Here is a 25,449-nt window from a genome sequence, read left to right as displayed (position 1 = left end):
GGTACTTGAAACATATGAAGTTAATGGATGAGGCTGCGGCTCGATGTTGTTAAAAAAACACGTGTGAAAAAGTAAATTCACGCAACATGCCCGTGTGTGTCTTATGTTCCTCCCGTGATTGTCGTTTTCGCGCTGTGTTTTTTCCCGGTCTAGCAATCACACAACATACACAGTGAAGTTTACGTCTTCTGTCCCACAGATTATTCAGGTACCAGTGAGCAGCCACCCTCATGTGGTGACCGCTATTACGCCATATGCTCTCTGTCTGCTGCCCGCGCGACCTTGTGGACGAACATTTACCGCACGCGCCGACTGTCTTTCTTCCGTTTCTCCTTTTTTCTTTGGCACCAGATGTACTGTGAAAGACCTTGCCTCCTCTGTTTTTTTTTATATCTGTTCTGCGTTCACTCGTGGATTAAATGAATGCATATTGAGGGCTTCGGACTGCAGGTCACGAAAAACAGTCGTTCTTGATCGGAATGACCGGTTTCTGACCGACCTTGGCTCGTGTTACTTGTGGCTGTATCACTGTAACATCTGTTCAAGGAATCGCAGAAATGGAAATTACCTGTTCGATGAGTTCTGTCTGCTCGATAAAAAAAAAAAAAAAAAAAGAAGAAGAGAAAGAAGTGTTCGGCGGCAGATCACCTGTAGAGAGGAACGGAAACTTTGGTTCGACCACAAGGTTCATGTTATATCTCAAATTAGAGGCGACGATATATGAGGTTCCGTAAATATATCTTGCGGTAAAGGATACAGGATGCAAATGTAATGCCACATTTGACATCTTTATGTGATATTATTTGGCAAAAGTGATTTATAAAGTACGTGCTAATACATAGGAAGCTTCCCAAGACAAAGTACGAGGTTTGAAATGGAACAATAATGAACCAAAATAGCACTTTCGTGCTAACACTATGGGATGGGGGCGTTATACACTATAAAAATTAACATAAGTACGGTTATTTGACATAGTTCTTTGTCAATAAATTGTGCAAAGAGGCGCTTCTCTCTTCCGCGAAGCAACTGTGGCTGCGTACACAGATGGAGAGAGGACACGGGGAAATCTATCTGCTGCTCGTGTGTGTGCTGGTTTGTGGTTTCAACATCTGCTATGCCAGTGGTACTTTTTACGGGGTGCGAATATAATTCCATACGTCTAGTGACCCGAAAATAGATCAGATTAAGTCGATTCCGCAGGCATTGCAACTTATTTCTCGTCCATTCAAGTCAGCAATTTTCTCGCACCTAAAGGAATATGCTCGCACCTGCTTTTCCATTACGCATATTACTGAGGCCGGTTTCTTCATTTATATTTTCACCACATCTAAGAATACTGATTATGAAACACTATAAATACCGATTATTCCCCACAACCTATTCTTACCACTTAGCGGGCGGCCACTATATGCGAGCTCGGAAAGTCTGACCGCGGTGTATGAGCCTGAACCGGATGAAATTCCTTGCGCAAACGTCTCGCGACCGAGGTCGCTACGTAACGACGTCTGGGTTTTTCTCTGCCGAAGACTGCAGCGCTTTTGAATTGGGGGGAAAGTACGAGGCAATCTTCTCTTGCGTACGCTGCTGAGAGGCATTTGTGTTGAGATCATCGTTAGTTTTCGTACCTTCCTTGGCGCGTTCTAGAGAGCCGCTAAAGTGAAGACAAGCTTCGCAGGTGCTAGACGGAATGAAGATGCTTTGCTATACAGGTGATGATATTTTATGTTTTCATGCACTTGCGCTTTTTGTTTTGTGCGTAGGCAACATTCTTTAGTATCTGGCATTGTAGTTCGATACGTTCAAGAGATGTCATAATGTTAGGCGATAAAAGAGAGTTTTAGTGCATCGTACGCCATCGCCTTTGCGTACGTAAGGGACAGCGTTGGTGGTTCTGCGGACGCGCAAAACAAAAAAGAGAGCTTCGTGCATTGCGCAGAACCACCACGCTATTCCTTACGTATGCAAAGGCGATAGCGTACGATACACTGAAACTCACTATTGGAGTGGACAACGACATCGTACGTTGGTGCACGGCGTAGTGCAAAGACAAAGGTCGGAACCGCGTCGAGAGGTATAGTTTTCTTTCATAGATTAATTGGATTGGATTAGATTTGAAAGAAAAATAACATGGAGATTGTGGAAATTAAGATTAGCGCAGTCAGACTATTTGTACGTGAGGTTACGTTCTTGACAGAGAGATGATTTGAACTGGTTTACCCTTTCGTCGCAGCGTCGGATACTCCGGGAAAGGTGTTTAAGACACGGTCTTGACTGCAGTTGGTTTATTCAACAGACAGGGAAGGATAGGAAAAAAAAATAGTTTCGATGTGCGGTTTTGCCTGATTGTGTGCGTCCCCAAAACTTAAACAGCGAATAATATATAGTTTCGCGGTTTTTCGGTCTACACTCAAAAAAGAAGAAAAAAAAAAAAACACGGCAATTTTAGTCCTTTTTGGGGATTAGGTGTCTTGCCACAACCAATAGTTACTCGCGGGACTACTTGCATGGAAGCATATCCGAAGTTTACAGACTGTTTTCACTACTGGGAATAAATCTCAGGGCCAGGGGACTAAAATGGGGAGCAATTGCAATCTAGGGGAGTAGAGGCTGTAATTACTCGCCAATTTACTAGTTTTTGCTTTATTTTATAAAAGTGTATAAAGTGTATTCCCTCCTGTCCGTCACACATCACGACACGAACTTTTGACGAAAAAAAATTGCAGTTACACCTGTCAGGCAATTCTGCGTTCCCCGCAGTAAGTCAATGACATATCAGAATCCTCGCCGAACAAACAGCACGAAAGGCCATATTCAAACATTCCGCAGCCTACTATGCTCGTAGTGATATACCTGGTATGTGGAAGAAAAGTTCGTGTCAACGCCCGTATATCGCCAACGGACATAACAGAAGTTGGTTTCAAAAAGCACAATATGCGTGGAGCTTTCACTCCCTACGGAACGATTCAGTAGCAAATATAATGGCAGCAAGAATCCATACATATGCGTCTTGAATATGTACGATCAACGATTTTCTTCGCTTTGCTCAACATTTCTGTACGGTTGTACTTTAATCAGTTCGACGACCGCTTAGAACGGTGCGTATAAAAATGACCTCCTACTGCCCTTGGTTTGTGGAAGCCTATCGACCAGTTTTATGATGTGGGTATCGCTCTTTACTATGCACGTGTTGCATGACAGAGCGAGATCTGTTGCTATGTGCAAAAACGGCGGCACGGGTCATCAGCCTGGCAGAGTAATTCTGCTTGAGAAAAAAGGGTTTCTCAGCGTTGTAAGCGGTCTCTGGAGTGGGCTTGGCATTGGTTATGACGCAGTGGTAGCTTGACCGAGAAGGTTGGTTGGTTGGTATAAAAAAGAAAAATATGGAGATGTTGGCCCAACTCTACATTGGGCCGGCTACTCCAGTACGCTTATGGTAGCGAGGTCTGGCTACCAAAGAATCTAAAAGAATGTTTGTTCCACAAATATCCTAATGAAGGAGACCACAGCGTGTGAAACATGTCGATGTGCTACTGGCCAGTCACCGAGTACCTTCTTGAGGTCAAGAGGGCCCGTGTCTAACCAAGGCATCCCGGAGAACTTCACAACTTGTTGCGGATCGCTCTCAGCTGAGCAGTATGTGTTCACTGTCCTCTGGCACTCCGCATTGGATGCAGTCTGGTGAGGGTGCTATCCCGGTACGGTGTAGAAACACGCGGCCGTGGGGGACGTTCAGCCGGAATCGGTGCAGGAACGATTCCAGTGGTCGATATGTGACGTCGGTACCATTACGTGATACCCGAGAAGGGGATATCTGCATAAAGCCTGGTAACACAACATATAGTGATGAGCAAAACAGTTCAATTTGATGAACTCGTTCATTCAGTGAACTGTTAAAAAAAAGTCGTTCATTCATTCACCTCTTCGTGACGTCATACCACCACGTAACTGATACACGTGTGTGTGCGGGGGGGGGGGGTTGAGTCTTCGGAGGCATGGTTTGAGCTGAGCCGTGAAAGTCACGTGATATCTGTCCGGTGAGTGGAAAATAAACGTGGACAGAGCTTGAATTGAGCGGTTGGTACATTTGTTTGCCATAAGAAGGAATGATGTAACAAGTTCAGCTTCTGTGATCGTACAACGCTGTACGCTCTTAATAAACAAAAGAGAGCGATACGATAAGAAATTATATCAACCAACCAATTGAACGCAAACGCAAGCGGCACGCACAAGAACGCATTCCTCTATGTTTATTCAAGAACATTGTCGACAACATACAGCGTACATTAACGTGCTATTTCTCGAGAAAAGTGAAATAAATGCGCAAAACAGAACGCCAACAACCCAACTGCGGATCTTTCGACGACAAAAACGGTGGGCGCGTACCACGCGCGCCATGTCCATTCTGTCATTAAACCATTGCCATCATGACGCTGTGCTGCGAAAAATAAAACAGGAGAACGATGGAAATGCGAAATCCATGGGCTCACCGAACGCCTCCAACCCCAGAGGTAAGGTGTTCCCAGAAACGGGGTCGTCGCGATCCCCCATGACTGCTTCCCGAGAGTCGTTCGAGGCGGACGAATCCACCACTGAACTGGCGGAGGCGACGTTGCATTCAGTACTGCTCCGCGAGGCAGTCATTCAAGGTGAACCACCCGTTCAGAGCGAGCGGTTTGAAGCATCTTGTTCATGAATGAGTGAATGACCAACCGCTGAGAGCGAACGTTTTGGAGCATCTCGTTCACGAATGATCTAGCTGAAGCAGGTCATTCAGTTCGTTCTCTTCCACGATCTCACACACAAGCGATCAGGCAGCACGGGGACGGCGCCCTTTCCTTGGGGGAACCGACGCCATCATTCAGAACTGCTCTACGAGAGAGAGAGCGATCCGTTCAGAGCGAATGGTTTGGAGCATCGAATTCACTGACCGAATGAACGATGTCGCACATTCAGTCGGTCATTCCATTCACTTCGTTCTCCTCCTCGCTTATTCTCGGCAGGGCTGGCAACCCCTGCGCGTGCGCTCAGGGCGATCCACACTCCGCTGCTAAAGCTAAAGTTCGCAGCGGACAACATAGATGGCAACGCCGTCGTGAGCAACGGGACGGCGGTTGCAGAAACTGTGCAACAAGGCAACAAGCTGGCAACTCACTGAACTGGACTGGTGAACGAATCTTTTGGTCGTTTGTGAATGAGTTCATTCAGTTCACGCGACTGTGTCGTTCACTCTGAACGAATCATTCACGACCGACACATCACTACAACATAATAAGGAAAATAGTCAAAGAACGAAGACATAAGAACTAAAGACGTGTGAGCAGGGCAGGAAAGCCAGTTGTGTCCCTCAACTTTGGCAAGCATTTGGCACGGTGCTGAAAGACAATAGGGATACAAAATATGTAGCGGCCCCGTACTTAATCGTAACAGTGCACGGCTTAGGTAAATAATAACTCATAATTCATAATCTGACCTTCCAATGGCTAAATCAATGTCTTCTTGCTCCCATATGCGAATTGTACTACCCGTGTCGGTCATTTGAGCGGTGGACAGGGGTTTCCGATGTGTGTCGTCGAGGGTTATATTTAACCTGAAGAGAAAGGTAAATGGGTCCCGCAATTCTCCATTGCGGTAATGGTGTGGACAATTAGTGGACACGTGCATAGCGCGTCATGCCCGGCTGCCGTTTCGCTCGAAAAAAGAATAAGTAGGCTAAAAGCGGTTTTTTCGAATGCGATAATCGGTTCCAAAATCGTCCGTCGGATATAAAAGAAACCGAGAGCAAGTAATAGACGAAAAAAAAAAAAAAGAAACCTTCAAACACCAGCCAGCGAGTGCCCGGCGCAACAAGTGTGGCACGAATTATTTCTTCTACGTTCTTATTTCTTGCATTGAGTCTACTTCCACAATTGCGTTCGAAAAAAATGCGGTTCGTTAGCACCCGGTTGCTTTGCAGGAATAAGAGGAAATTAGCTTGCCTTCGAAAGCAATTATAGCAGTAAAACGCATCATTTGATTTAAAAAAGAAAGTGAAAAAAATAAAAGAAAATAAACGTACAGACAGCACCCAAAGTCTTCGTGCATTGCACATTCCGTGTTATATAGATGATCAGTTATCCCTCCACTACACACACCCTGCTATGGTACAAATGTCACTACAACCCGTTTGACAACATTTTCTCATACTCGAAGCTCTCTTTCCCGCATAGCTGTGCCGTAGAGCGGGGAAGCCAACCTACGAAAACAAATCGGGTAGGTCTACGCTATAACGGTCACCTCTAAAAAGGACCTCCACCCTCGCCTTAGAAAGACCTCACCCTGCCGAGTATCGAACTAGGACGCCTCGCACGCGATGGCGTACGTGTAACGATCGCTTCGTCTCTGCAAAGGTCTGAGCCCCGCGCCTCCGCCACCGTCCCATTTCACGGCTTGAGCGCCTCCGCAAAACACGTTTTGGCCGTTTCGTACGGAAGATTGTGAAGAGTTGTGACTGACCCGTTTGGAATACTCTGAAGCGATTGCATCTTCGCTTCATTTGGATGTAAACAATGGTGGAACAGATGGGTAAGTTTGTTGAAGTAGAGGGCGGTTTGAGGTGCGTGGAATTTATCGCAAACTAAATACCTTCTTTGTGGAGGCATCCTTTCACTGCTGGCAATTCGATTCTATTACACATGAAAAGTCATGTTCATGCCCTTTTGGATCGACATGTAGAAGGGGTTTGGGACACCCTGCGACATTTGTAATTGTTATGTTTTTTTTTTCTCTCTCTCTCTTTAATCTGTAGTGATAAACCCGTCCCTTGCAAGCGACAACTAACAGGAACTTTCTCTATGGACTTGCACTTCAAAGTTATTTAATGAGTGATACAAATATAAAACAGTACTACGCAGAACATGCGTCATTCATAACTGCTTCAGGGGTAACGTGTTGTTTCGATTACGACGCTCTTTCCCAGCCTCGTCACGTGATGTTGAGTTAAGAAGGCAAATTTCGTGGCTGCAGAATTGATAAGGAAGCGCGGTTGAGTTACTTAAACACAGGACGTCCTTGAGCCGTAGGCTTTCGCGGTTAAGGAGCTTGAGGCACTAGAACTGCAGTTCAGAAGCACAGTGGCTGGTATAGTGTCCTGGTAAGATCCCTCGCTATTTTCTTAATGATCTCTAGTGCTCTAAGAAGGCACTTGGACGCGTAGCGACTGATTTACAAGCGTGAACAAACAACGACAGCACAAATTCTGATATCGATCGATCTTACAAAGAAAAGGGGGAAAGGGGGGTTGGAATTATAGTCGTACTGTTTGTTTCGTTTATGCATATGCATATGCATATTATGTCTCTGCAAAATCACTTTGAGTATGCGGTCTCCCGCTTCGCTTCCCTCTTCCTTGGATATCGGTGAGGAATTATGTGCAGAAGATAATGGATACTCAATGTTGCCTATGTTAGGAAAAGAGGAAGAATAGCTTGGAAACGTACTTTGTGGTGTGTGTGTCGCCGTAAATTTCCAGAATCGCTGCGTTTCAAGGATGTTATTAACGATGGCAAAAATTAATACAGCATGGTCGATGATATAGTGAAGTTTGAGTTGCCACTAAAGGCGATGTACTATACTTCGAAACGTGAGTAAAGGTAACAGTTATGGTAGAGTAAGTGCTGTAAAGCACAGTAAAAGTGCTGTTAGCCTCTACATCTAGTTGCATCTTTCGCCTCTACATCTTTTGAAGTGATTCTATGAAAGAGCTCAGCGAAGACATAAAGGAGAGGCAGCGCGGTATCATAGCCTCTCCTTTCTTGGCCAACCCGTTGCAATGCATAAAACAGTCCTTCGTTGGTCCTCTTTGTTCAGTACTTGACTTGACTCGTGAGTCTTCTGATGCCACATTGATTTCGTTGTTGCATTGCTGAACGTCGCGCCTTACTCAAGCACCTTCGTCGCCTTCAGATAACTTAAAAGTACGCTTTACTATTCTTCTTTGACTGGTTGCGCCGTTTGGAAATAAAGTGTCTTCAAGACCTTTGTGCCTTGTGCTGTCCTTTTGGGTCGTTTGTATCAGGTGTTGTCTGTTCTTTTCATGATTACTGCAAGTCATAGACACAGTCAAGTAATAGCATGATCTTGTGCAGGTATCGTCGGGTAAAGGCAGAATTAGTTCTTGCTTGTGTATAACTCACCATTCGATAACAATGTGTAGCTGTTCTGGCGGCAGTGTTCGAGTCGCATCTTCTCATCGATAGAAGAATGATAAGATGTAACTACCGCATGCAATCGTGCGAAGCTTTCACTTCTGCAGGAGAAGATTGTATGAATTACACATCTGGGCGTGTAACATCTATTGATGTGCTATTGATATCACTCGCATTGGAAATTGCCTAGATCACGCACACTGACTACACGCACGGCAGGTCCCCAGAGGACGGATGTAACCATCGCATTTGCTTCTCCACTTCCATATTACGTCTACTGTGCGTGTTACACTACCTATACACCATTTTATTTATTAATGTCATTATATGTTAATGTAATTGTATCTTCTTTGCAGATACGAGGATGTTGGAAGGGTGTGGCAAAGTAGTCAAATATGCGCTCTTCGTCGCCAATTTTATTATCATGGTAAGTGCATTTTGAAACGCCGACTTGTACATAGTTTTTAACTGCGTGCCGCTGTATGATACCATTAGAGACGAACGAACACACACACACACGCACACACACACACAAAAAAAAAACGTCTTGGACTACAATTTGGCCCCTATGCACTCCCGTTATGTGCACACTGTGCTGCTTTGGACTCTGTATTGTAACATCCAGCGAACAAAATACGCGGCTGCCGTCAGATACTCGTAGAAATTAATAACTCTTGGCACGTTTATATTAACACCCTTCAAGGACGTACATCAAGAATACTTCCTATGCGTGTAAGGAAAACAAAAACACATTATTCATTACACGAGCGTAATGGATTCCATTATCATCTGTAGTGCGAGCTAAAGCATAATGATCTGGCAGATACAGGATGTCAACGGATCTACCTGAATGTGATATTGTAGTCGAGAGATGACCTCGCTTCTATCTTGTACGCGTTGAGTTGATAAGAAAAGAAAAACAAATTGAGAAATAGGCGCTCATTACGAGAGCCGGCTACTCCAGATCACTTAGGAAAACACAAATGGCTATCTACAATAAAACCAATGAGTGACAAAGACTCTCAGTCAGTCACTCACACACACTGTCCACACACGCTGTACACACACGCTGTCCACGCACACTGTCAGTCACACTGTGTCCACCAACTTGGAGTCTGCGCAAAATCGCACAAACGCCTGCATGGCGTGAAACTGATGGTCGGGGGTCCAAGGGCCCAGAACCTTAACAACATCAAATGGTCTGCCATTCAGCCGAGCTAAGGAAGCTTGTAGAGATTGTCTGTGCTGCCGATACCATGGACAGGATAATAAGATATGTTCAGTGTCCTCAACAGTCCCACAGGTGCCACAGTTGGGTGAATCCGCCTTTCCACGATGCCTTTCCGCCGCCGCCTTTCCGCGTACAAGATGACGTCTCATCTTGTACGTGTCCTTTTCGCGTCCTCGATCTTTGCATCGTACACATAAACCTGGCCTTCGCTATAGCCGATCATGTTTGTACGTTCACACGCATGTAGCCACTAATACGGCGCAAATTAGTATCACAATTCAATGTGCAGGTATATGCGGGGCAAATTAGGTGTCGGTTGGGTGGTATTCGAGCGATCTGTCAGCCGGCGTGGCGGCGCATTGGTCGAGGGACATCGTGCGTCCCGGACCGACTTCAGAGGGAACCGTGCCAACATCTGCTCCTAAGACTCTTGCGAAACCTACCAGACAGCACTGCTGGCACAGGGACCTGATAGCGGATAACCTCCGAGCTTCGGCGCGGGAAGGCGGTTGTCCAACCCACTCAACCACAGGAGTTGGTGCACACTTCGGGCAAAGCTCGATTATGCCAAAGTTTTACAATGTATCATCGCAAGCTAAGTTGCGAAAATCGAAAAGAAAGTAAAAGAAAAGAAAAAGAAACATTCTATAATGCATACTTTGAATTAGATTTACACGTAAGGTGGGTCAGTCGACATATGTGTGGGAATACCCTGCACGTGCCGCACGGCAGGGTTACGGATGATTTGGACAATCCGGGGTTGCATAATGTGCGCCAGAAATATTCGACGAGCAAAAGAAACGTACGTTATCCCACGCTGACCTGCCGAGTTCTCGTTATTGCGCACTGTACACACAAACAAACATTTATTTACATTTCTTGCACTCTGCTTGCGTTTTCGTATTGAAATGTACGCGACATGTGACAAGGTTTCGGTTTCGGAACATATATGGAGTGAACAAACACACATCGTCGGTCATGTGTGCCTCGCACAATGACAGACTGCGCTAGACGACGGCCCGAGGGCGGTGTTGAGCATTTCGTCCATACACGTGATGGAAAGAGGTAACATTTACTTGAGTTTGAAGAAGACACAATATGAAGGGGACAACACAAGACTCCTCTTTCTAGAGAACACCAACTAGCTTGCGCTATTCTAATTTGCTCATCACGTCATGGAGCTGACATCCCATCTCATCATGCAGATACAGCCTTACAAAGTTCCTGTGTGTATCCCTGTGTGTATCCCTGTGTCTTGGGGAACCTCGTAGAACGTGAAGAAAAAACAATGTACAAGTTTCCGGCGATGCAGAATCAAAACTAACAAAGACGGGTAAGAGCATCAACTGTTTACTATATGTATACATAAAAACAAGACTTTCGTGCAGTAGGCTGCACTTCTTCAGGTTTGGGAAGAAACCTGAAGAAGTGCAGCCTACTGCACGAAAGTCTTGTTTTTATGTATATAGTAAACAGTTGATGCTCTTAACCGTCTTTGTTAGTCTTGGGGAACCCTAAGCAAAACTGAGAACACCAAAGAAACCTTCAAGTGCATTTTCATTGTACTCTAGCTGGTAACAACAGCTATCGATTTCTCTTTTCGGAAAATTCGTTCAGCTGCGGAGCATTTCCTTGCATGCTGAATGATGCGCGTGGGAAATTGCCTGCACACAAACACGAGCTCTCCTCAAGGTCTGTGTATCCGCATATTGTCTATCAGATACCATAATCGCTTCTCTCAGCGTAACTGCATCCCCAAATATTATCTCTCTATACTGTTGATGTCTTAGCGGACACTTATGTTGTTCCATGTAAAAGCAAAAGTGTTTGCTCCACCTTGCGCATTTTCGAGGATGTTCAATGCGAGCGGTGATATTCCGCTCCCATGACAGACCGTTGGAAGGCCTATCCTTACGTCATAACCTCCACGCATGTCTTTGCCATCGTCAAGGTTGGCGTGGTCTCCGACGGCCGGCACTTTAACTTGCAAGGCGTTGGCGTGGCACCAAGACTTTACTTCTCTTTTTGTTCATTTAAATACATAGAAGAGACCCTCTTTCCCTGAGTATTTTTTCCAGTTCACATATTTCTTCCAGCATCACCATCACGTGCAATGCTTCTTGATTACCGATGGCATTTCAAACATTCAAATTGTACAGGTTCAAAATCAAAACGCTATCACGTCACATTTGGCGCTGAGAGCGTTATTATGATAGTACTTAATGATTTTTATCCGTATACTTATTGTAGCATATGAAGACTATCAGCGCGAAAAGACCACCTCAAGCTCGCACAATTTGAATTCGACCACACTGCGGAAGACGAGGCCCCCACCTAATTCAGCTTCTTTATATTTAACATACCTTGTACGTGAGTTAGAGCTGCAAAAGAGAGAGAGAGAACAAAAGAAAAAAATAAACAGGAAACGCGTTGAGATGATACGAAAAGTGTTTGTAGTAATAACGTCCTACAACCCCTATTGTCTCTAGGGGTAAAAAGAGGAGGCCAGATAAAAGCCCTCCACGTTGTTAGCTCGCACACATAACCGCAGGGTGTGGTCTCGGTATCGTTTTTATGACCTGGCGAAGGAGATGGAAGCATTAAGAATTAAAGTGGCCGGGAATTGTGCCTGGGATGTGCTGTGGCCTATTACACTGCGAGGGGCTTTCATAATACGAGCTTGCGTCGGAAAGGTCATCGCTGCTGCATTTACATGTCACAAAATATGAGAGTTTTTTCTCCAAAAACGCGACGACGAAGCGAGATGCTTTGATGCGGATGAAGGGATGCATCTTCCGTTCGGGAGAAATCATCCACGATTTTTCATTAATTGTTTCGATATATCTTCTTTATTTATTTAAGCGCATCGTAGATTCCAGACAGCTAATCGGTTGGCCTTATGCACGTAGACAATGAATCATGAAAGCAGGACCAATTGTCACCTAAATTGTGAAAACGAGAACAAAAAAAAAGCCTTAAAGGAGCAAAGAAGCGAGATTCAGCGTTGCTCGGTTTATGAACCAAGCAGTCTACCACGAGCCATCATTTTCTTACCGAAAACGAAAGGGAAAATCACCTACAAAGGGAAGAGTCTTAGCCATAACGTTACCGGAGCAAGGAGTCATATGCGCATACGGGATACGCAGCATATTATATTTAAGAAAATGTCATAAAATAAATTCGATTGTGAATTCACGAGAAATGTTGCATGCTACCGGATGTTTTTGTGTTCACCCACCGCACGCACGCAATTTTGTGTTCAGAGTTCAGGCATTCATCGGTTGCCCACGTCACAAGAAACATGAAAAAATAATTTAAACTTACTCAACTCAGACTAACTAAGTTGACGACAAATTCGTTATTAGCTAGTTAAATTAGGGAAATGAGTAAACGCGAAATATCCTGCTATCTTCTCAACTATATTATCCACTCGTTGGCATGTTTGTCTACCGTTCTTTTTGAAACCACCTAGTCTTCCATGAGCGTCCCCGGAGACTCTATCTCATGGTTCGCTAACTCGAGGCCCGCTCGCGATTCGACGTGTCGCATATTTACAGCAACACTCAAGCTGCATACCTGATTGTCATCGTAGGTTGGCGGAGTGGCGGTCTTCGCCGTGGGCATCTGGACCCTGGCGGATCGGTCATTCATGGAACGGTTGCTGGGCACCGACTTGTACGTCAGTTCGGCTTCCATTCTCATTGCCACGGGAGTCGTCGTCACCATCATTTCTTTTCTCGGATGCCTGGGAGCCTTCAAAGAGATCAAGTGCATGTTGCTCACGGTACGTAGATAATTACCCTATTCTCCTTCCGCATATAGGACCATGCCACATAGGGCCTGCAGGAGCGCGCGACCTGCAGTCATGTTTTGTGACGTTTTTCATGCAAATGAGCAAGCGTGATGATGTTTTATGGCATGTAATGAAGTTGAAACCCTTAACACCCTGCCGTTGCCGTAACCCCAACACAAAAGGAACGGCATTCGTCGGTCGTGTCATTCGTGATTTACGAGCGAGAGAAACCGCAATGTACGCCTTCCCTCTCCCTCCCCTGCTCAAGAAGCCCGACAGCGCGGTGAGGCCTCCGATTGAATCTCCGGCGATGATTGGGCGAATCGTCTTGCGGAGACCTATGAGCGGAGCGCGCTCCGTATTGTCGGCATTCTCAAGAGGGAGAGGGAAAGGGGAAAACGTAACCTGCAGGTTCTTTCGCTCATACATTACGAACAACGGAACGGATATGACTCCCATTTTTTTGTGTGTTGGTATCAGGGTAACGGCATCTTTTATGTTTTAGTGTTTTATATTTGGACTATTTACGTGGAAGAAAACTTTGGAAACAAGCAGAACATTACGTGCGACACTATCTCACCGTAAAAAATAAGAACTTCAATACAAAATTTAAAAAAGTCCGTAGTTATTTGTTTGCGATTATTTCCGCAAGCAGGTCGGCGTGGGAAATTCGCTTTAACTGACTGTTATGCAACGATACACCCGTAATTAAAGGGTTATTTCGTGCCGCTAATGGTTCTTTATGGCACAGTAGAAAATGCAAGAAGGCGAAGAGCGTACCATGTACAGTAGGAAAGGTTTCTCGGAGTTGTGACACTACGTCCCGAGTATATACAGGACAAGTGTAAAATATATAATTATGAATACTTTATAAATATGAATATATTACATATAAATAAATTCAAAATACATATTTGCATCGATCTGAACCTGCATTCCAATTTTTAGCGCAAAAGGGACAGTAAGGCGTAGAAAATGAGCACTGCGAATACCCAAATTCATCGGGCTCAGACATCACCGCCAGTGAGGCAGCGCGAGAGAAGTCACGTGCTTACGACTAGCAATGGGAATGGTCGCAGTTCGCGGGCGCCTCGGACATCAGAGCTTGACAGGCGTACATCGGTTCACGGGATTATATCTCGCTAAGTAGGACACCCAGAAAGACGATTCTTTTTTCCACGATACTGTGGCGTGTAGTACATTGTGTGCACGAACCACACGTATCAGGGTGTCACAGACCTTCAAAGGACTCTGCTTTGCTTACACATGGAGAGACGGCAGAACATCATTGAACATCGACCATATTTCTCGCAGGTCGCTCTTATCGACCCCATCAAATGCTTCTGTACTTGAAGCTAACCTTTTTCCAATGAACCGTTGTGTTGCTTCACTGTTCACATGGAAACGGTCATTTGGAACTTCTTCTAAACAACACTCGCCTTTTCTTCTCTGATGCGAATGCGAATGCTGCCCGTGGTTCATGTCAAGCGAAATTAGATAAATCTACATAACGTGCGCGCGCAGTGAAAATATACGAAAAACTGAAAGAGCGAAACACTGAAAACTTGCAAAACGAGAGCTCTGGGGGCATGACAGGAGAATTACGTAGCAGCGAATCAGAAACAAAACGGTGTTTCTGCTTTTCTTCATCCTGATCTTTCCTTCCTTCGGCTCACTGCAGTGAACAACGTTCCGGGGTTTGCTTCGTCAGTCTCCACCTAGCCATAAGAAACACCGCCAATGAAATCATGTTTGTGTTCGTCTTGCGTTAATGTAAAAAATACCTTGTTGCATTGGAGCCAATAGTGAGTTTTAGTGCATCGTACGCTATCGCCATTGCGTACGTAAGGGATAGCGTTGTCGGTTCTGCGCACGCGCGGAACCACCACGCTATCCCACAAATGCGATGGCGTGGTGGTTCTGCGCAATGCGCGAAGCTCTCTTTATGTAATCAAACAACTCAGGAAACAGGAGCTGACGCCAGGATTTATCTTTAGTTTTTGGCGTTCGCTGAACCACTAACGTTATCCCTTACGTACGCAAAGGCGTTAGCTTACGATGCACTAAAACTCACTTATATCCAGGGGCGGATCTCGAGCCTGGCCCCCTCCTCAATTTCTATCTTCACGTATAATTAATTTTCCTAGATCGTGTATCTACCATGCTGGCAAAGGCTGGACCCCCCTCTCAGAAAAACCCAGGGCCCGCCCCTGCTTATATCCGTTCTCCTCGAAGCTAATAGCGCGAGACAGACACGGTGAGAGGACAGCGAAGTCTGTACTGTTTAGAAAGAGACGTTTGTCGTAATTCGAATTGACCGATCTCGTTGCTAAGCGAAGCAGCAGTTGTAGAAAAAAAAGTAAAACATAAAAAAATGATTAATTGTAGTCTTTTTGGGGACTAGATCCATTGCCACGAGCACCGAAATTTATTAAAAGTTTATGCACTGCGATGTGCTGAGGAGTACTTTTCAGGGTTATGGGTAGAGATGAGTGCGGGTAGGAAAATTCGTAGCCGCACCCGCACCGCACCCGCAGGAGCACGACCCGCATCCGCACCCGCACATCCCTACGCGCACCCGCATACCCGCAGATGTACTTGCAGCCCAATGCGTACGCAGGTTTCAGTTATCCCGCATGATCCTCCCAGCACGAAATGATTTATTGATGCGTCAGACGCTGTGGCGACTGCTGACTTGGTTGCCAGCTTACTAACGCGAAGCGTACCAGTCGTGGTGTCGAAAGATAGCCAAAATTAGCCCCATGCGGCAAACATAGTCAAAGAGCGGCAACAACAAGAGTTTCGTCGCCAGGGGCAATACACTACTCCATTCTTCATCGCCTATACTACCAACCTTCCCGAACCGCACTTTCCCGGTCTCTTAATCAGCTGGATGCTTGCCCCCTCTGTCTATGTCAAAGAGCAAGCATAGAACGCGGTACCAGTAAATGACAAAACTGTCATCATCTCTTGTACCACAGAAGGTCTGGATAAGAACGTCTTGGAATGTGTTTTAGGCCAAATGTTCGCAATGAATCGGGTCGTGCACCAAAAGCCGGCGGGCTGGTTTTCCCGCCGGCTTACCCGCACTCATGTTTAGTTATGGGACTACAATGGACAGAAATTTCAATCTAGGGGTCTAGAAGCTGTAATCCAGCCCAAATTTACTCATTTTTTCTTAGACTGTACAAATAACTCACGAAAGATTGAATTGCGAGATTAAAATGTGTTTGACTGTCGTCGCTTCGCCAACGAAGCTAACAATCCTCATTTTCTCTTGCAGTTCTTCATAATACTCTTCATGATATTCATCACAATGCTCGTAGGAGGTATTCTGGGCTATGTGTTTAGAAACGAGGTGAGAACACCGACACGTTGCATTATTTTCGTTGCTTCTAATTCTGACTGCACAAAGTCAAGTCTCGCCGAGGAACTAACGACATTCCTGACATCGAACTTGCAGGTGGACGATCGCATGTATCAAGAAATGATCATGTCTATCCCCATGTACAAAAACGACTCGGTCGTCACGGATGCCTGGGACGCAGTTCAACAGCATGTAGGTTACCAACTTTTTGCCTTCTTTTTACTTGGCCTGACACGAAATGGTGTTTACACAGCGTTATGCGCGAAATATCTTGAAGCAAATAACTCTTTGACAGCATAGTTTAACGATACACCGAGCTGCACATATGCTGTACAGTTTTTTTTTTATTGGTTACAGGTTTCTTTTGTAAAAAAAGCTATGATAGCAGCTTATACGCCGTTAGTCTTACCGTCAGGTGAACGTAATCACGAATAGAGTATGTAACTACTGGTTGACTATTTACCTAAAATTCGTTAATTACTTTCGGCTTTCGGACAAAACTAGGTTAGCAGAGTGGGAGCGAATCTTTTTTGTAAGCATTTCTATTTTTAAAAACCTGAAACGGCACGTGCGTTGAAATAGTATCTATCGCCGAATTTTGCCTCGCGAATGAGCCGAAACCGAAACCGGGCGCCTCTGGACCTCATTACCTTCGCAGTCGGCGGGTTATCTGGGCCGCAAAGCGGTTGGTCTGGCCAGGGGATCAGCACCTGCTCCAATCGTATCCATCGCTCCAAAGCACGTGGCCCTCTGACGTGGAATGAGCGCTGTCCTTCCTGCGCTCCTGATGTGCGCGGTTTCGGTTTCGCTTCATTTGTATAGCCAAAGTCGGCGATTGACATTTCAAAGCACGAGCACGTTTCAGAACCTTTTTAAAATAGAAACGCTTTCAACAAGGATTATCTCCCATTGTGTTATCTCACTTTAGGCCGAAAGCCCCTAATTAAAGAGTTAATTAAATAATTTTAGGTCACACAGTAGTTAAACTCTCTTCAAGAAAATGGCCGCCTGGCCGTATAACCCACCTGGAAAAACAGCCTTACATAAAAAAAAATAAAAAAATGAAAAAATAAAGAAAAGATGGAGAAGAGAGTCAAGACTGGGTATTTGATTTGCTGATAACAAATTGGCCCGCCTTTGGAATTTTTCTTCCTTGAGTGCTCATACAAAGTAACACGTAATAGCAATAGCAATAACTGGCAAGTGTAGTAATTAACTCGTATCTTGTTTCGAAAACCAATCAACTAGTCCAGAAAAAAAAAATGCTGTGAAAAAGCTATCGACTATGAGAATGAGTAACTCAACTGCTCGTAACGCGTTAAGTTTGCACGTTGTGGTCAGTCTTTTCACCATATGCTCACATCAGCTTAAGAAGGAATTTTATTCACTTAGTGTATGTAAAGGTTACAGACTGCTTTTGACCACATGTGTGCGAAATACAAGAGATAAAAGGACGTATATGTTCCTCCTCAGTTTGAATGCTGCGGAGTTCGAACGGAGAGGTACGAGCCTTTCCGCGTGTGGTCGCTCAAGAACTCCCACTTCAACAGCAACCACCAGGTGCCGGAGTCATGCTGCAGGAAGAAAGAGTGGCTACACGCTTGCCTCAAGCAACCCACAAGCAGGGACACCTACATGGACGTGAGTGTATTTATCCCACCTTAGACGACAACCAGTTCGACGATTTGCGCCGTAAATAGGCATCATTTTGTAGTGGACGTCAGGGGGCACAAGGATCTTAAGGCACTCCCCTCCTTGTTTCTCCAACTACGCACGACAGGGGAAATCTATTACAAAGCTGTTATGTGTTATGTACCTATTATGTAACTAACTGTGTATATTGTTGAATGTCTTAATTTAGCTATATTTTCTAGACGTTAATGAGATTAGAATCCTCGTTCGAGCCATCTTCATTTTGTGAGTGATCACAGCAGTGAACGAAACACTAAATTTTTTATCATCAGGGAGCTGGAAGGGAAGTTTTTAAGGCCTACGCCAAAAATGTAGCCCAATTAAGCGCTAAAAATCACTGGTATCTGCCAGAAAAGTCGTATTCACTCAAAATGAACAATTTCTCGAGTTGCTATACGCGCTTAGGAGTAGGTGTGGAATCTCACAGAGGATGAAGTGTGTCGCGCTTCTTTAATAGTAAGAAATTTCTCTAGGGCAGCTTTAGGCACGTCCTCAGCCATAAATTTCGTTATCCTCGAGCTCGCGCAAAGTGCACTGTGCACAGACTGTGGTTAAACGTATTATTTAATATTAGAGTCCAATGTATTTATGCACAAGCAGTGTCATCACAAATGCATCTCCAGATTAGAAGTTTGGTGAGTAATCGAGTTCTGAATCTGTTTATGTATGTTACAGAGTTGTCACGAGAAAGTTCGAGATTTCGTGAAGGGCCACGCTGTCATTGTGGGTGGAATGGGGATCGGCATATCCTGCCTGCTGGTAAGCATCGATTCCTATATTCATTGACAACATTGACTGCCACGTTTTCAGCAACACATTATGTGTGGCTGCCGAAAGAGTTTCATGTAGTCCTGAAGTCCTGAGAGCTGCTTGTAGTCGTTTCCACCAAGTATCTCATTCTGTGCTTACAATTATATCGAGCAACAGCAGCAGTCTACTAGATCGATCAACAAAGGCATTCCCATATGCCAACAACCAACCCCAAAGTTGCCCACACGCAGTGTCACTTTATATACCGTGCTGTCAACATTATTATTATTATTATTTAATCAAGCAATTTGTTGCAAGCTTATTTTGGCGAATTCATTGCGACTTTCTATTTCTTCTACGAAGTATGTAACCCAGAACATTTCTTTATCCACCAGGTCGTCGGAATGGTCCTGTCATGCGCCATGTTTCTCATGATACGCTGAATCAAGAGCGAGAAGAACAGCCATGACGTCATATCCGACCACCACCCGATACCTACTCTCCGTAACAGTGTGCATGCGTATGCCCGTGTGTACTTCGCAACCAAAGGTGCTGGCATCGTCCCCGGTGGACGGTGTCTATGAGTTCAGACTCTTCGCCGCGTGTTTAGTTAGATATTATTCCAATTAACCCTCGTTCATCTTCAACTACAACACCTGTGGCCGTTTTGGTTCCGTGTTATGAACGTGTGGAACGCGACACTCTTAAGGACAATGATTTAGTGATCATCGTTTTAGTTCTTCCTATGTTCCCAAACTGTCCAACTCATTCTCATATCCCTGGCAAATGTTCATCTTTTGTTTGTTGTCCCTCTCATCTTGTTTTGACCCGTGACTACATTAATTAACGTTGTAATTTATTGTTTATACGTTATTCCCCAGTGCTAGAAAGTATTATATTGTTACGTTATTTATACTGTTCCGTTTCAAGGTGGTCCTGGAGGCCCTGGATAGGCTGCCTCGTCTGTTGAGCTATGTTACAATTATTTTAGAAACATATATACCGTCAACAATATGATCTCGGCCCCAAATTCCAAGGGTACAAAACTATATTTCAATTGTGAGACACTTTATGCAGAATGCATTCTACAAACAGGGGGCGAAGCCAGACAAAGCTTGTGTTCGTTGTGGTATCATGTGACACATCCCTTTCTGTCCCTCTTTCCACTTCCCCATTCAGAGTAGGTGGTGAGTGACAGCAAGGTTTTATCGCACTTTGCGACCTAATCGCTGAGACAATAATGTGGAATGCATTCTTCATACGCAGACCTCTGTATTTTTTATCATGAAATGATTTCAATGCACTGTAGTTTTCACTGTGGCTTTAGTTACATCCAATCGGTTGGCAAGCAACAGTGCGAAGCTACGAACGTCGGGTTTATCAGCACCTTTGTAATCGAAAGTGTGACTGCACAATCCACGCTGTAGGGTTTAGTGACCTAGCTATACTTCATTTAATGGAGTAACTCGGTGAAATTCGCTGCCATGTCAGATTGTGTACATACAGACATAGCTTTGAAATTTGTATGACCTCTAGTATCGGTACAGGAATCATATCTGTGCATCCTGAGTACGGGCATTTACTATGGATGGATAAAGGCGATTCCTAATCACTGACATTGAAACGTAGTGTCTCCCAAAATAAGTAGATTATGTGAACGGCTAAAAAACGCCGTCGACGATACCATTTACAGTTGAGCTCAAAACTGCACGTGAAACATGAGCCACAATCCATTTGGCATGCGTTTGAAGAATTCGGCAGAAAAACGTATGACCTCTTCTGGGGTGCCCTGTATACTAAGGCTACATACGTATGTATAAATACTATTTCCGGTTTTTCTAATCGTCTTAGCATTGTACATACATACTTTAAGAGTGTTTTGATATTAGAAATATGGCTTACAAGCAGATGGTCTACTTTGGCGTTGTTATTATTTACTAAGGTGTCACGAAACAGAGAACGACGTCACGGATGGAAAGATAGCGCATGCGCATTTCGATAATATAACACATGTAAACCAGCCTTAACTCTATCAGAGCAGACGAGATGGGAGCTCTTCTGATGCCTTTTCCCGTGTCTTCACCCGGGCAACGTCTCCACGCATTATTCTAGCGGAAGAAAAAGCAAAAACTTCCTCACGGGGGGCAGGAGTATCGAAAACGACATAGCGCGCAAGATAGTGCGTAGCAGACGACAGTGTCGTCGGTGTCGTCTGCTACGGACTATCATGTGGCTGAGACGCAGGATATTACGCATGGTAAGAAGAGCACGAAAAGACATGACGATGAGGGGTCGTGCTCACGTGACAGCAGAAAGCTATGACGTTTCGTGCATCTTCCGGTGGAGTATTCTGCGGAATGTCGCTCGTGTGAATACAGGGTTCCAAGAATGTGCCCGTTAACTAGAGAGTACAAGGTATAGATTAGGATTCCAATAAGAGACACGATTACTGTCCGGTATACCACAGCCTAGACGTGTCACCGTGTGAAGATAAGATGTGTCTATCAGTGTTGGGAAACGCAATTGTGCCGTGTGCAGAAACAAAAGTGTGTGTCCTGTGTGTTTGACTGATTACTGTTCGTGCATTCCTGTGTTTACGAAAAAAAAGTTATTTGTCAGCCATTGTATAACCTCACTAAGTAGACAGCAAAGAGTGTTATCCTTCATTGATGCTATACAATGAAAATAGCGGCGGATCAAGTCGCAGTGCCTGACAGTGTCCACAGCAATGGACGTTATTTTTAAGTCTCTGTAAATAATCCCGCAACAAGGAAAGCGTCGGGTTACATGTGCACTTCGAATATGAAGAAAGAAACGGAGTTTTTCTTTGTTTGATTATTCGAATTTGGCGTCCGTTTTAAAATAGTACTTAATTCAGATCTATTGTTTTTAGTCGTTTTATCCCTTTCCAGCAGAAAATGTGATAAGTGCATTAAATGTACGCCATTAGTCATGCCTCCGCTAATAAATGCACGTGTTGTAAACTGTTGAAAGAAATAAATTCCAGGTCTATACATAAAGCTTCATAGCATTAGTAAATATTTCAGTTTTTCATCCTCTTCTCAACTTCTGTCATAGCTTCCGCCGTAAAGTATCACTCATGCCGTTGCCAGCATTGCATGAATTTTTACCAGTACAGTGAACCAAGTGGGTCACTCAAATTCATTAAATATCCTTCTAAGAGTTTCATCTGTTCGTAGAAACGACACCATGTGCCATGTATGAATTGTGTCCTACGATTTTTATTGTCAGGCATTGTTAGAATGTGTTTTATTAATTTTTCTTTATCATAATTCGCCAACGACGACAACCACGTTGAAGAAATATTGGTGGTGTTTTATCCTTTACTTGCATGCCAAGTTGTCATGACGTCATCAATCCTTGTTCGAGTTCCATCGTGTGAATATTGTTTCATATTTGTGTCACAGCCTTCAAGGATATATCTTCAGTATTTATTTCCGGAATAAAGATGTTTCGACCTCATCACTTGGACTTGTGCCTGCCGAAAATCTTCTGAGCTGTGTGCTTCCAAAACATGCTGAGTTAACCGAAATGTACTTTCTGCGAGCGAAAAGCATCATATGGCGGTCAGGCTTCTTGCTTCAGTGTCTAGGGTTATCTTATACTGCCATGACCGATGGTTACAGAGTCGGAAATGCTTGTGGAAATGTCAAATGGAGCAGGAGAAAGTGTTTTCTGGTTGACAGAAGAGAGGGGGTGGAAAGAAGGAAGGGCACGTGGCGGGATGTAAGAAAGGAAAGGTTATCAGACGAAGCCCAGCTTGTCTATTCCTCAGATATACAGGGTGTCCCAGAAAACGTGTCATTGAATTATAATAAAAAAAACTACGCCACCACGAATCATGTGGTCAAGGGCATTTAGTCCTACTAGATTTTTGCCACCACCTGATGTGAATGTCATGTAACGTAAGTTTAATTATGTAAATATTTGCGAACTGAACTCGGAAATTTGCCAAGTAAAGGTCGCTTTTTTACCCCACCAATGTGAAGAGCGTGCCGAATTTACTCAAATGCATGATAATTGACAGGGATATTCTGGAGCTATCCCATCGGGAAAAAATAGCTGAACATCTTGCTTTTCTTAGCACCAGAGCATAACGCGCGACCACTTTTTGAGCGCAATCGCTGTCAGTCCGACGAAAGGAGGTTGCAAATGCGGGTAAGAAGTTAGGCGCCAGCCCGCGACTGTCGCGCGGTGCAGGAGAATGTTTTCTGGTTGATTGAAGTAGGAGGCGAGGCACCAGCTGCCTCGCAGCAGGCCTGGGCAGGTGTAATAAACAAGGCGCCAGCTGTTCTCGTCTGTCACGCGGTGCAGGGGAGTGTTTTCTGGTTGATAGCAGTAGGAGGCGAGGCACCAGCTGCTCTACCGCGTCTGTCACGAAGTGCAAGAGAGTGTTTTCTAGCTGGTAGAAGAGAGGGGTAAGAAGTGAGGCTTAGCTGCTCTACCACGACTGTTACGTGTTGCAGGAGAGTGTTTTGTGGTGGGTAGAGGGGGTAGGAAGGGAAGCGCAAGATACTCTACCGCGACTGTCACGTGGTGCAGGAGATTGTTTTTTTGTTGGTAGAAGAGAGGGGTAGAAGCGATGCTCCAGCTGCTCTACAGCGACAGTCACGTGGGGCAGGAGAGTGTTTTCTGGTTGGTAGAATACAGGTGTAAGAAACAAGGCGCCAGCTGTTCTCGTCTGTCACGCGGTGCAGGGGAGTGTTTTCTGGTTGATAGCAGTAGGAGGCGAGGGACCAGCTGCTCTACCGCTTCTGTCACGAGGTGCAGGATAGTGTTTTCTTGCTGGTAGAAGAGAGGGGTAGGAAGTTAGGCTTAGCTGCTCTACCGCGACTGTCACGTGATGCAGGAGACTGTTTTCTGGTTGGTAGAAGAGAGGGGTAAGAAGCGAGGCTTACTGGCCCTGCCTCGACTGTCACGTGGTGCAGGAGAGTGTTTTCTGGTAGGTAGAGGGGGTAGGAAGGGAAGCGCCAAATACTCTACCGCGACTGTCACGTGGTGCAGGAGATTGTTTTTTGGTTGGTAGAAGAGAGGGGTAGAAGCGATGCTCCAGCTGCTCTACAGCGACAGTCACGTGGGGCAGGAGAGTGTTTTCTGGTTCGTAGAATACAGGTGTAAGAAACAAGGCGCCAGCTGTTCTCGTCTGTCACGCGGTGCAGGGGAGTGTTTTCTGGTTGATAGCAGTAGGAGGCGAGGGACCAGCTGCTCTACCGCTTCTGTCACGTGGTGCAGGAGAGTGCTTTCTGGCTGGAAGAAGAAAGGGTTAGGAAGCGAGACTCAGCTACTCTACCGCCTCTGTTACCCGGTGCAGGAGAGTGTTTTCTGGCTGGTAGAAGAGAGGGGTAGGAGCGAGGCGCCAGTTGCTCTAGCTCGACTGTCACGTTCGGTAGAAGAGCGTTCTCTGGTTAATATGTTTTGTGGTTCCATCTAGAATTTTGTGTTGAGGTCAAGTGGTCACATTGTTCAACGGCACTGTTTCATAGGCGTATGCAACGTCCGCTTCAACGTTTGCTCATTAAAACCACCTAGCTGTTTGTTCAGAACTTCGTTGGAACAATTTTTGTATTTGCTCTGCGTTATTTTTATTGATGAAATTACTCCTGATTCACACGTCTTCCTTATGTTGGTAGTAATTGTTGCAGTGCTAGGAAAAAGAACCTCCCCAACTTGTTCAGACTATACTGGTACAGACGACACAATGATTTTCGCTCGTCTGCATGCTATCGGATCTGTTTAAAACTATGTTTCGAAATATTGGGAGCCTTAGGTGTATTACACAGGATGGGTATGCGTTAGTTTCAGTTTCAGTTTCAGTTTATTTCTCCTTTGCGGATGGAAGTCGGGATAAAAAGCCATTAGGCTTGACAGAGATCCCGCTCCCATAACAACGTACAGCAGCAGTCACATGCTAACAAACAAAATGTTATACATATCAAGAACAAAGGCACAAAAAAAAACGAGCACACTATTCCATATCTAGGAAAAAGGAAACAAGTCTATTTTTAGACATTAGCAGGAAATCGGAAGAGATACGAATGTATTTATTAAGAACAGTAGGTAGCAGATATTGCAATGATTGTTTGCCATAATTTGTTCGACATCGTCGTGTATAAAACTGTTCGGCACGAAACTGATAAGGAGAGGGGCGTTTTTGAATGTTACAAAGTTGCAAAAACGCTGTGTTGTATTGCCGGGTGCTCACCGAGTATGTCAGTGCAAGTCTGTAATGGAGGAACTTCTGTATAGGGATATTGTTGTAGTATCTAAATAAATCTGGAATCTGGGAGAAACGGCGAGTTCCAGCAATAACCCTAAGTGCTCTCGTTTGCAAACGGAATAACATATTTATATTACCTAGTGTAGTCGTGCCCCATATAAGAAAGCAGTAACTATATTTCGAGACGAACAATGC

General features: G+C 44.8%; 1 protein-coding gene and 1 long non-coding RNA gene across 5 annotated transcripts in view; one reads left to right on the top strand and one right to left on the bottom strand.

The window, feature by feature from the left end:
• The window catches only part of LOC135393755 (CD151 antigen-like), a 36,795-nt gene extending 14,293 nt beyond the window's left edge, over positions 1–22,502 (top strand). For 2 of the 4 annotated variants that reach the window (XM_064623997.1, XM_064623995.1), the window contains 7 exons: positions 8,540–8,610; positions 13,007–13,198; positions 16,491–16,565; positions 16,671–16,766; positions 18,048–18,215; positions 18,942–19,025; positions 19,412–22,502. In XM_064623997.1, coding sequence (XP_064480067.1) covers positions 8,540–8,610; positions 13,007–13,198; positions 16,491–16,565; positions 16,671–16,766; positions 18,048–18,215; positions 18,942–19,025; positions 19,412–19,459 — 734 coding nt within the window. In that variant the 3' untranslated portion in view covers positions 19,460–22,502. Of the gene's footprint in view, positions 1–4,437; positions 4,509–7,051; positions 7,130–8,539; positions 8,611–13,006; positions 13,199–16,490; positions 16,566–16,670; positions 16,767–18,047; positions 18,216–18,941; positions 19,026–19,411 lie in introns of those variants that run through there. The other 2 variants (XM_064623996.1, XM_064623998.1) reach the window with 2 other exon arrangements.
• Positions 7,952–13,163, bottom strand: LOC135393756 (uncharacterized). Its single transcript, XR_010422715.1, has 3 exons — positions 12,991–13,163; positions 8,172–8,284; positions 7,952–8,078 (listed from the first exon to the last, which is right to left on the bottom strand). It is a non-coding gene; the product is annotated as an uncharacterized LOC135393756 (long non-coding RNA).
• Positions 22,503–25,449: the final 2,947 nt, after the last annotated feature.

The sequence above is a fragment of the Ornithodoros turicata genome, chromosome 5 (assembly GCF_037126465.1).
Source record: "Ornithodoros turicata isolate Travis chromosome 5, ASM3712646v1, whole genome shotgun sequence".
In the NCBI taxonomy this organism is placed as follows: domain Eukaryota; kingdom Metazoa; phylum Arthropoda; class Arachnida; order Ixodida; family Argasidae; genus Ornithodoros; species Ornithodoros turicata.
Note: the sequence above shows the minus strand (reverse complement) of the source record. Positions and strands in the feature narration are given on the sequence as shown.